The sequence below is a fragment of the Polyodon spathula genome, chromosome 17 (genome assembly GCF_017654505.1).
Source record: "Polyodon spathula isolate WHYD16114869_AA chromosome 17, ASM1765450v1, whole genome shotgun sequence".
Classification (NCBI taxonomy): Eukaryota; Metazoa; Chordata; class Actinopteri; order Acipenseriformes; family Polyodontidae; genus Polyodon; species Polyodon spathula.
In genome coordinates this window covers 1,797,986-1,807,629 of record NC_054550.1, presented here as the reverse complement: position 1 = coordinate 1,807,629, position 9,644 = coordinate 1,797,986, and the positions used below count along the sequence as shown (strand labels likewise).

Sequence of the window (9,644 nt, the reverse complement as noted above, 5' to 3'; positions counted from 1 at the left end):
TCCCAACCCAAGAAATTCATAAATTATATTCCCTCATTTCCCTCCTGCATTGAAACCTCTTTTAGTGGTATTATTGTAGCAGTAAGAAGAATTGTCTCTCTTTAATTAGCAAGTTCCTCTGACTGTACATAGAACCATTATATTTAAACAGTGCAATAGAACTTCCACTAGTGTGGGCTGTATCTTTTTTAGTCAAAAGGGCACAGTCAAAAAGTCGACAACACCTTTATCAGGAAAACTGTATTTTATTAATGCAATACAATAGTGTGATGCCTACTGGAAAACAACAGGGTTTACACCTCCTGTATTGACAATACCAGATAACCATGCACAGCCTGAAAAGCTATTAGACACAGCAGCTTCCACAGAGGCAAGACTAAGGTATTGGAATGCTTGGTCTTGCAGGCCAGTCAGTTTAGAAACATTTGCGATGGACAATGGAGGGGCCGGCTTCTTCGTATTCATCTTTGCTGATCCACATCTGCTGGAAGGTAGACAGAGAGGCCAGAATGGAGCCGCCGATCCACACTGAGTACTTCCTCTCTGGGGGAGCTATCATCTACAACGCAGAATAGACTTTGGTTAGGACTCAAAGACATTGGCTCTTGCAACCCAGGTGCCTGGAGAATCCATTTAATTTTGTTCAGTGTAATGTCAGGATATTATTATAAAGGCTTTTGTGGTATTTAAAAAAAAATTAAAGGGTTTGTTGAAAGGTAGAGATAATAGGGACCAAATTAGTTAAAATTAGCCTGCATGTGTTTTATTAAAAAGATTTGAAGACATCACTGTTGCAGTAGTTTGACATAGTGTGCACTTAATTCTATTTGAATAAATAGACATACAAAAGAGGAAAATGAAGCCACAATATATCCCAAGGAGATATAAATGAATGCAGTGGTTCATAAATAAAATACATCTATTCAGCCCCAGGTCAGCCAGCTGATGGTTCTGTCATTCAATGCAAAGAAAGCACTTTGATTGCTTTGAATATCAGCTTCCTATTGAAGTGCTGGAACAGTCTGGGATAGCCCAGTCTTTTCTATAATTGATTCATACTGAGCTTGCATCTCTTCTTTCATGGTGGATGGCCCCAGATCTATGGTATGCTAATTAACATAGGGCTATCGGGACAGACCCCAACCCCCTATTGAATCCTTCTGCAATGGAATATTATACATTTGTTCCACGGCAAAAATACCACAACTCTAGTCATGACCTCTATAACTAAGGTTACATAAGGTAAAGTATTATTATAGGATAATAGGTAAGAACCAACTCTGGGTATTGTTTCACACTGCAAATAATGTGATTCATTTGGTATGTCCCATTTGTTTGTTTTTTATTTTTAGGTTCCCCATAGTTGGAACAGCTGTCTCTTTGCTAAATATACACCACATGTGATCACCATATAGAACTAGAATATGTAGCATGCATTAACTAAATAGGGCTCACATTTAAATGCAGTCGGTCCAACATTCCACAACCAGTTTGCTAGTTCATACCTTGATCTTCATAGTACTTGGTGCCAAAGCTGTGATCTCTTTTTGCATTCGGTCCCCTATGCCAGGGTACATGGTGGTTCCGCCAGACAGCACGTTGTTGGCGTAGAGATCCTTGCGAATATCAATATCACATTTCATTATGCCGTTGTAAGTGGTTTCATGAATGCCTGCAGATTCCATACCTGTTTGACAAAAAATATTACTTCTTACTTAGTAGTTATACAAAGCAGACGGAACTGTATTGCTTTTAAAATGACTGTGCAATCTGGTCAAAAATATAGATTTAAAACAGAAGTGTACTTTTAAATAAGTATAATCGTAGCTAGTGGCACAATGATGTGTGGTATTTCAAAATGACAAAAAAAGACAACAGCAGCCTGAAAGCCTGAATTTCCTTGTCATGCATCGCATTATGTTTCTTTCTCTGAACAACCTTGATAAAGGGTGTCTTCTGCACAAGCACCTCTAGATGGCAGTACACCCATTTTCCATCACGCTTACATTGTAGATTTTAAACGCAACACTGTCACTGACCAATGAAAGAAGGCTGGAAGAGGGTCTCTGGGCACCTGAACCTCTCGTTTCCTATGGTGATGACCTGGCCATCGGGTAGTTCATAGCTTTTTTCCAGAGAGGAGGAGGATGCTGCCGTTGCCATTTCGTTTTCAAAGTCCAAGGCCACATAGCAGAGCTTCTCCTTGATGTCCCGCACAATCTCACGCTCAGCTGCAGGACGAAGAAAGACGTTGACACATGAGTAGCAATCCATTTACCTAAATGCACTAACCTCTGAAACAGACATTGCATTGCCACATATGAACAGCCAACAAAACAAAGTACTTAATCCAGACTTACTGTAACAGTGTATCAGACATATGCGTTAGTTATACTTTCATACCCCTGTACTGTATACACTGTTATAACTGCTGAAATATCAGACCCTCCAAAAGAACTTGTTTGAAATAGTGTAGTATTACAGTTTCAATGTAATGCAGGTATTTCCCTTATATCACCAACAGGGGGAGCCCTTTTCATTTTTTTCAGATTCACATTCTTGCTTAAATCACACACTGCCCAAGTGCCACTTACAAAGCCTTTGTTAGTCATTCATTGCAATTTCATTTGCAGGTTATAAGTGTTATATAAAGTACCTCAATCTTGTCACTGGTGGATATGCAACACTACATGCCTTTGGTTACTATTAAAGTGGCCTTAGCTACCATTCAGCAATACCTTAATTGACAAATAGTCTGAAACTCAGAAAAAAACGATTAGGTAAAAAAAAAAAAAAAAAACTGAAAGAAAGACCTGAAACAAGATTATCAGGAGGTTCTTGGGTTGAAGCGCTAATAAACCACCATTGTAGGATGATTACATCACATGTCCAGCATCATCTCTCCTGAAGCTTTGTTGAATGTTACAGAGGATGCTTACCAGTGGTAACAAAAGAGTAGCCTCTCTCGGTGAGAATTTTCATGAGGTAGTCCGTCAGGTCTCTGCCAGCCAGGTCCAGCCTCATGATAGCATGGGGAAGAGCATAACCCTCATAGACGGGGACGTTGTGAGTAACGCCATCCCCAGAGTCCAGCACGATACCTGCATGGAAAGACAACGCAGTACAGAAAACAGCACTCAAGCCTTTCCGTTGACAATTTCAGAGTGAAAAGATCATTGTTGTCTTTGTCATGTGACATCACTTACCAGTGGTACGGCCAGAAGCATAGAGAGAAAGCACGGCCTGGATTGCTACATACATCGCAGGGACATTGAAAGTCTCAAACATGATCTATGAAGACAGGTTTACAGTGACAATACAGTACACATTGAAGATGGAAAGTTAATTGTCAATAAATGGTTTGGCCTTCTGGTTAAAATAATGGCTTTTTACCTGTGTCATTTTTTCTCTGTTGGCTTTGGGGTTTAAGGGTGCCTCAGTGAGTAATACAGGGTGCTCTTCTGGGGCCACACGGAGCTCATTGTAGAAGGAATGGTGCCAGATCTTTGTGAAAGAAACAGAATTATCAAAGGCTGCATGCAATATATAAGTGCACAGAATAAAGCATTTGGAATCCTGTGGGTCACCTTCTCCATGTCGTCCCAGTTGGTGATGATGCCGTGTTCTATGGGGTATTTCAGAGTTAGAATACCTCTCTTGCTCTGTGCCTCATCTCCTACATAGCTGTCTTTTTGTCCCATACCGACCATGACACCCTGAACAAATGTGAAAAAAGAAATCAAGCTTAAAGACATTTAAGCTGCATTTCTGTGAGTTACATTATTGCCATTTTTACTGGAGGGATATGCTTTTTATTATTTTTCAGCATGGCTTCATTATCAAAACCAAAATATAACTAGGGTAGTTTAATATTTAAGCAACACTAGTGCATGTCTCCTGGAGAACAACATAGTGGGAATATTATTGGGACATTAAACTTAATTCAAAGTGAAACCATCTGCTATCGCTTATGAACTCTCCCACTGAAACAGTAAAGAAACTACTCATCTATATTCATCGCTGGCTGAGCACTCCCAGGTCCATTTGTTCTTCAGATATTAGGCAGCTATTTATCTAATTATAACCACCTGTCCCAAATTGTGCAAATAAACACATCTCTGATGGATGATGTTGCTGCGTAAACACTAAACTGGCAGGGAAGACCTCTAATATACGTATTTAGCTCACTGCGGCCCATCAAAGCCTGCAATACTGTATAAATCATGCATGCAGAAACTGACCTGGTGCCGGGGACGGCCCACTATGGATGGGAAGACAGCTCTGGGGGCATCATCCCCGGCGAATCCTGCCTTGCAGAGTCCCGACCCATTGTCACAGACCAGGGCTTGTGTCTCTTCCTCGTCACACATTGCCTTTCACACTGCTGGGCCTGCCGGCACAACTCACACAGGTTAAAAAGAGACCACTTAAGCGACAATAAATTCACATTCCCTTTATATATATATATATATATATATATATATATATATATATATATATATATATATATATGTATATATATAAACACACACAAAATCATTAGCTAAATAAAACTCAACAGCTCAATGTTTCATTTATAAATTTTGCTGTAGAGATTTTCTGAAAGTATAAAAACTCTTGTAAATTCCATATAATTGCATTTAAACCGTATAATAGCTAAATAATATATTAATGGCATATGCTCCATATGCTGTTTACTTGTTTCTAAAATTTGTCTTACCGATTCAGTGCGTGTATTTTGAAGTTTTAAAAAAATCATAAAAAAAAAATTTAAAGTTTTTTTTTTTTTTTTTTTTTTTTTTTTTTTTAAACTCCAGTCAATATAAATGTCTGTCCTCTCGAACTCAGCAATTTGTTTCTATAACCACCTCCGACCTGGGAAGGAAAATCCATATATCTAACAGAATTTGTAAAAGGCTAAATATTGTAAATATTAATATACCTGTAGTCAAACCAAAGTAATTGAGTTTAGAATGCAGAAGTTGAAGGAATTCTGTCCACTCCAATGCACTGCACAGGCTCCCAAGCTGTAAAATACAAGTGACTATTATCAGGGTTACACTTACCCAGGAAATGCAGTTAGTTTTCTCGAGCTCCCTTTGATAGAGTGGACTGGTCTCACCTGCTTTTCATATTTATAGCATTTGTGGGATTGCATCCCTGGAATAACTTGTACACGTCATACCTTTTTAGGAAAAGTCACCTTTGATAAATTAGGAAAGGATTTCTTGGTAACTTGGAAACTTTCCCACTAAATAGGTTGTCCACAACCTTTACAGGTTTAATGTTACAAGATAATTTATTGCACCGTGTGCATGTGGCCTATTGAGGAAAAATGGGTTTGCTTGCATTGTCATAGAAAGGCATTTCAATATCTTGCAGCAGGCTAAAAATAACTGGCAATGTATCACACACTCAACAAGCAGTGTCGCCTGACTGTAAAAAGTAGTTGAGATATTTTTGTATTTTAGGTAATCATGTTTATCCAAACGACAAGCCTACTTTGAAAGAAAAAAGGTGGAAATTGGACAATATTTAGTAGTGCAAGTCACTAAATTAAAATCTTTATACAAAGGAGATTAAAAAAAAACTGCACACTTTGGCTTCATACCAGATATTTAAACACATGTAAAGAAAATTCAAAGCAGCAGCGATCAACAACTGTCAGTTAGTGGGATATTAAGAGATGCTACAGTATAGTGAATGTTTTTTTTTTTTAATACATTTGAAAGGGCAAAAAGCCTCTTATTTAGACAGCAACACATAGCTCATCTATTGTTAGAGCTATTTATCATTCAAGTGCTATTAAAATATACAGTGCCAAGATGAAAACGTTCAACAGGATCCTAATCCAGGAAGCAGAAACCTATCAGCTATAAATGTGTATGTGAAAGAAAGGACAAATGAACGAGAACCTTTGCTGTTTTCAAGTTTATTAAAATTAATCTTATAATTACATGAAAGCAAATACATTGCCAAACTATATTGCACACTTCAAGCCTCTTGCAATAATCAAAAGGTGGAGGAACATTTTTTCCAACAAAACAGTGTAGCTACCATTGTTTATTTTTATTTTTTTTAAATAAAACCCCTATTGAAAATATATCAGCAGTACTTAGTGTTACCTTAGATTTTCTGCAATCACACAATATATACAGATCATTAAAATATTATATACCACAAGCTGCAACAAGCTTACAGCATATATGTACTCTTAAAAGTGATTTATGATGTAAACAATTCTGATACTAAATATATATGAAGTTAACTTTGTAACATATGCGGCTGATTTCACAGACCTTGATTACCCCCAATCTTGAGACTAAAGGTAATATTAGGTTATGCAAGATTAGTGCTAATCAGACTCTGTGAAACTTGACCATGGGGATATAATCTAATATATATATAAACCCTTAAACAATATACTCTTTTTGGATGCCCTGTCAAATTATTTTATTATGAATAAATATAATAGCAGTTATCAGTGCATAGCTTAAACAACATGTAAATGCATTATGGCACAACTATCTTAGAAAATTGCCTTGATTTCAGGGTTTTTGCTGGTTAGTGTTTACAGAATTCCGGTCAGGCACATGAAGACAGCAACATGTAATGCCAACAGGTAAGTGAGGAAAAGGTAGCGAGATTTTGCTCTGGACGTCAGCAGCTTGGAGCAATACAGACTACGTCCACGCAGCCACCTCTTGACAGAAAGTGCTCCTCCTTTCATCTGGGTGACGAAACAAAATCAAAATTAAACACAAATCAATGTAGCAGAGAAACACACACCTGGTTTAACCCTACTGCAGTTCTTTGGCATTCATTATATTTGTTTGACTTAAAAAATGACCCAAAAACATAATGCTCAAAAAGTTGAAAAGCATTGTGCCAACAACTGAACAGCCCTCGATTTCAATCTCCTGCATTGTCAAACACTCCTAAAGTTACACACCTTCTAAATATCTTATAAATGCATTTACTGTAAGTAAGCTTCAATGAACAGAATAAAAAAAGGTATTCGTATTTCTCACCTTGCGTACTACTACATGTTCAGTGGGGTCTATTATTAGTGCCTCACGCTCATCATCTGATTCCAGTTGAATACTATACTCTCTCGCAGCAGATCTGGAACTGCTTGCATCAAAACTAAAAAAGGAAAAACATGCAACAAAATTAATCAGAAGTTGCTGTATAATGACCATCATCATTCTGAAACGTTTACTTAGTGAAGCAGGATCTTGCATCTTTGAAATAATGACTTGCTGGTTAAACAGTTTGTTGCAGTTTTTATTCATTTTCCATGTGTAATGCAAACTATTGTTTGTTTGTTTATTTTTTAAGTATTGTGTGCTACTTCTACCCTTAGAAGACCTCACGGAAATGACTGAACTCAGGGGAATCTCATCCAAGTTAAAAAAAATTCTATCAATCTGAAGGCATGTTACTTGGCGATGCCTCGTGCTCAATTGTTAACCTGCAGACTTGCCTTTGAACTCTCTCTTCAGCCAGCCCTAAAGCCTCCTCTGCTGCTTCTCGCCTCGCCTGCTCCTCAGAGAGAGACTCTGCCAGCTGGGAAAGCTCTTGTTGGGTGGCATTGTACAGCTGCTCTGTATCTGTGAGCCTGTCCAAAAAGAGGAGCAAACCAGTTGGAATTGCAACGGTGCACAGGTGTTTTGCCTACAGAACAGCTGCTTTAAATTAAACAGTTTGGGGTCTGCTGTAAGTGGCCCCCCTTTAAATGAAACAGGCACAAATCTCACCTTTTCCTCAGCTCACCGACTTCCAAGCTTTCTAGATCTACTACAGCACTGGCTCGCTCTTGTGGTGCTCCTGGAGGAACCTCTGTAGCCACTTCTCCCTGGACAGAAATAAATAGTTATTAAGATTATTTAGCAGACGCCTTTATCCAAGTCGACTTACAGGTGCTAGAGGACAGTACAGGGTTATAATGCAAGCTTAATATTTAAATACAGAATAGTTTACAGTAAGTGCAATAATACTACACGAATACAATATGAACTAGGATGTAACAAGTTAAGATTACAACAAGTTACATCTACAATGACGGTGGTGCAACAGTGTATTAGCTGAGGATCCAGTAACGTGGTGCTTAGGTCAGGCAAGTCCGGTGCATAGAAGGAGGGGTAGATCACGAGATCAACATGATTCGAGACAGACAATCAAATGGCAAAAAATAGACTGAGTTTTCTGTAGCAAAATAAAATGTAACTTTGTTAACAGTAAATAGTCCGCAAGGAAACGTGTGAAAAGGAAATATTTAAACGCATGTGTTTTACTCACTTGTACGTGGCCCTGGAAGGAAGCTTGTATAGGCCGTGTCTGCAGTTGCCTCTCCAGCCAGTAGCATCGGTTCTGCAGCTCATTGTGATGCAACTGAGTATCACGCAGAGTCTGAGTAACAGCTTTCAGCTGGGTTGTCAGGTTAGTTTTCTCTTCTATGGTCTGCATCATCTGGAAAGTTAAAAATAATGTAAGGACAGTTAAGAAGACATCTGTTCGGCTGAAGTTGTGCTATAAATGCAATACATATTGCTCTGAAAAATATGAATAATTGGATGCTTTAATGTGAAATAAAACAATGGGGACCAAAAATGACTTTAAAATCCCTTTCATACCTTGCTGTTCAGCTGCTGAAAGCTCAGGTCTCTCTGGTGAATCTCTTGTAGGCATCGCTGCAAGTCGCTCTGAAGCTGGATGCGTTCTGTTAATAGAAGCTGTACATGATCTGAGGAATCCTCATTTGCCACCAAAGTAACACGCTCTGTCTGCAAAAAAATAAATCAATCAATCAAACGCAAGATCAAAAGACTGTCATGCTTAACATTTTATTTTCAATTGTGAAAGACTACAATTAGTGGTTTTAACCAAGTTACAAAACAATAGCTTAAAAACACTGTTAAAGCATTTCCTTTACCTCCGTGGGATAAACACCACTGGATTTCTTGGATTCTTCAGGGTAGAGTTTCTGCAGTTCAGAAATCTCTCTGTCTTTGTCTGCAACCAATTTCAAGAACTGTTCCTTTAGGGACCGTGACTCTGCGAGAAGCAGGTTCTTCTCAGTTCTAAAAGACAAAGATGACACAAAACAACAACAACAATTGACATTGCAATGAACTGTTAATGGGGATAGTGCTATGCTTCCTAGAAAGGGTACCATATAGGTCACTGGCTGCACTATTGGATAAACTACCAACACTTAACACCCAAAATACCAGCACCTTAAAATTACTCACACTAAGCATAGCAATGGCAGTGTGCTAAGCACCCAGTTACAGAATGAAGCAATTCAAATATTACAAATTCTGAAAGACTGCCTTGAAAGGAATAGTGATACATTTTTGTACACATGTATTCATCTCATACAATGTAACACTTAAAAGGTGAACGAGAACTTATTTAAATAGCATGTTTACAAATGGGAATAAAAGGATTAGTGGTGGACTGTGACCAGTGCTAACCGAAGTAAAGGTCAAGTCATTAAAATAACAATTGCTTTTGCACATAATTAGACAGTACAAAGTGACATCGATTTAAATAAGCAAAAGAAGAAAACTAAAAAAAATACTTTAGTCTTCAAGATTAAATTTAAACTTATCTTTTAAAACTATCGGTTCCCAAAACTG

At 38.0% G+C, this 9,644-nt stretch overlaps 2 protein-coding genes across 3 annotated transcripts in view; both read right to left on the bottom strand.

Moving 5' to 3' along the window:
- Positions 1-229: 229 nt before the first annotated feature.
- Positions 230-5,172, bottom strand: LOC121329947 (actin, aortic smooth muscle-like). Of its 2 annotated transcripts, none has more exons than XM_041276054.1 (9): positions 5,067-5,172; positions 4,242-4,390; positions 3,588-3,716; positions 3,394-3,504; positions 3,207-3,291; positions 2,940-3,101; positions 2,040-2,231; positions 1,506-1,687; positions 230-559 (listed from the first exon to the last, which is right to left on the bottom strand). In XM_041276054.1, the coding sequence occupies exons 2-9, from the start codon at positions 4,368-4,370 to the stop codon at positions 416-418; spliced, it is 1,134 nt and encodes a 377-aa protein (XP_041131988.1). In that variant the 5' UTR covers positions 4,371-4,390; positions 5,067-5,172; the 3' UTR covers positions 230-415. The 2 variants fall into 2 exon arrangements, with proteins under 2 accessions (XP_041131988.1, XP_041131989.1); XM_041276055.1 differs by lacking the exon at positions 5,067-5,172 and adding an exon at positions 4,943-5,014.
- A 744-nt stretch (positions 5,173-5,916) lies between these two features.
- Positions 5,917-9,644, bottom strand: part of LOC121330385 (golgin subfamily B member 1-like) — a 28,229-nt gene continuing 24,501 nt past the window's right edge. The window contains exons 23-29 of the mRNA XM_041276866.1: positions 8,936-9,083; positions 8,637-8,786; positions 8,302-8,472; positions 7,761-7,858; positions 7,487-7,621; positions 7,032-7,146; positions 5,917-6,730 (exon numbers count right to left, since the gene is read on the bottom strand). Coding sequence (XP_041132800.1) covers positions 6,572-6,730; positions 7,032-7,146; positions 7,487-7,621; positions 7,761-7,858; positions 8,302-8,472; positions 8,637-8,786; positions 8,936-9,083 — 976 coding nt within the window. The 3' untranslated portion in view covers positions 5,917-6,571. The remainder of the gene's footprint in view (positions 6,731-7,031; positions 7,147-7,486; positions 7,622-7,760; positions 7,859-8,301; positions 8,473-8,636; positions 8,787-8,935; positions 9,084-9,644) is intronic.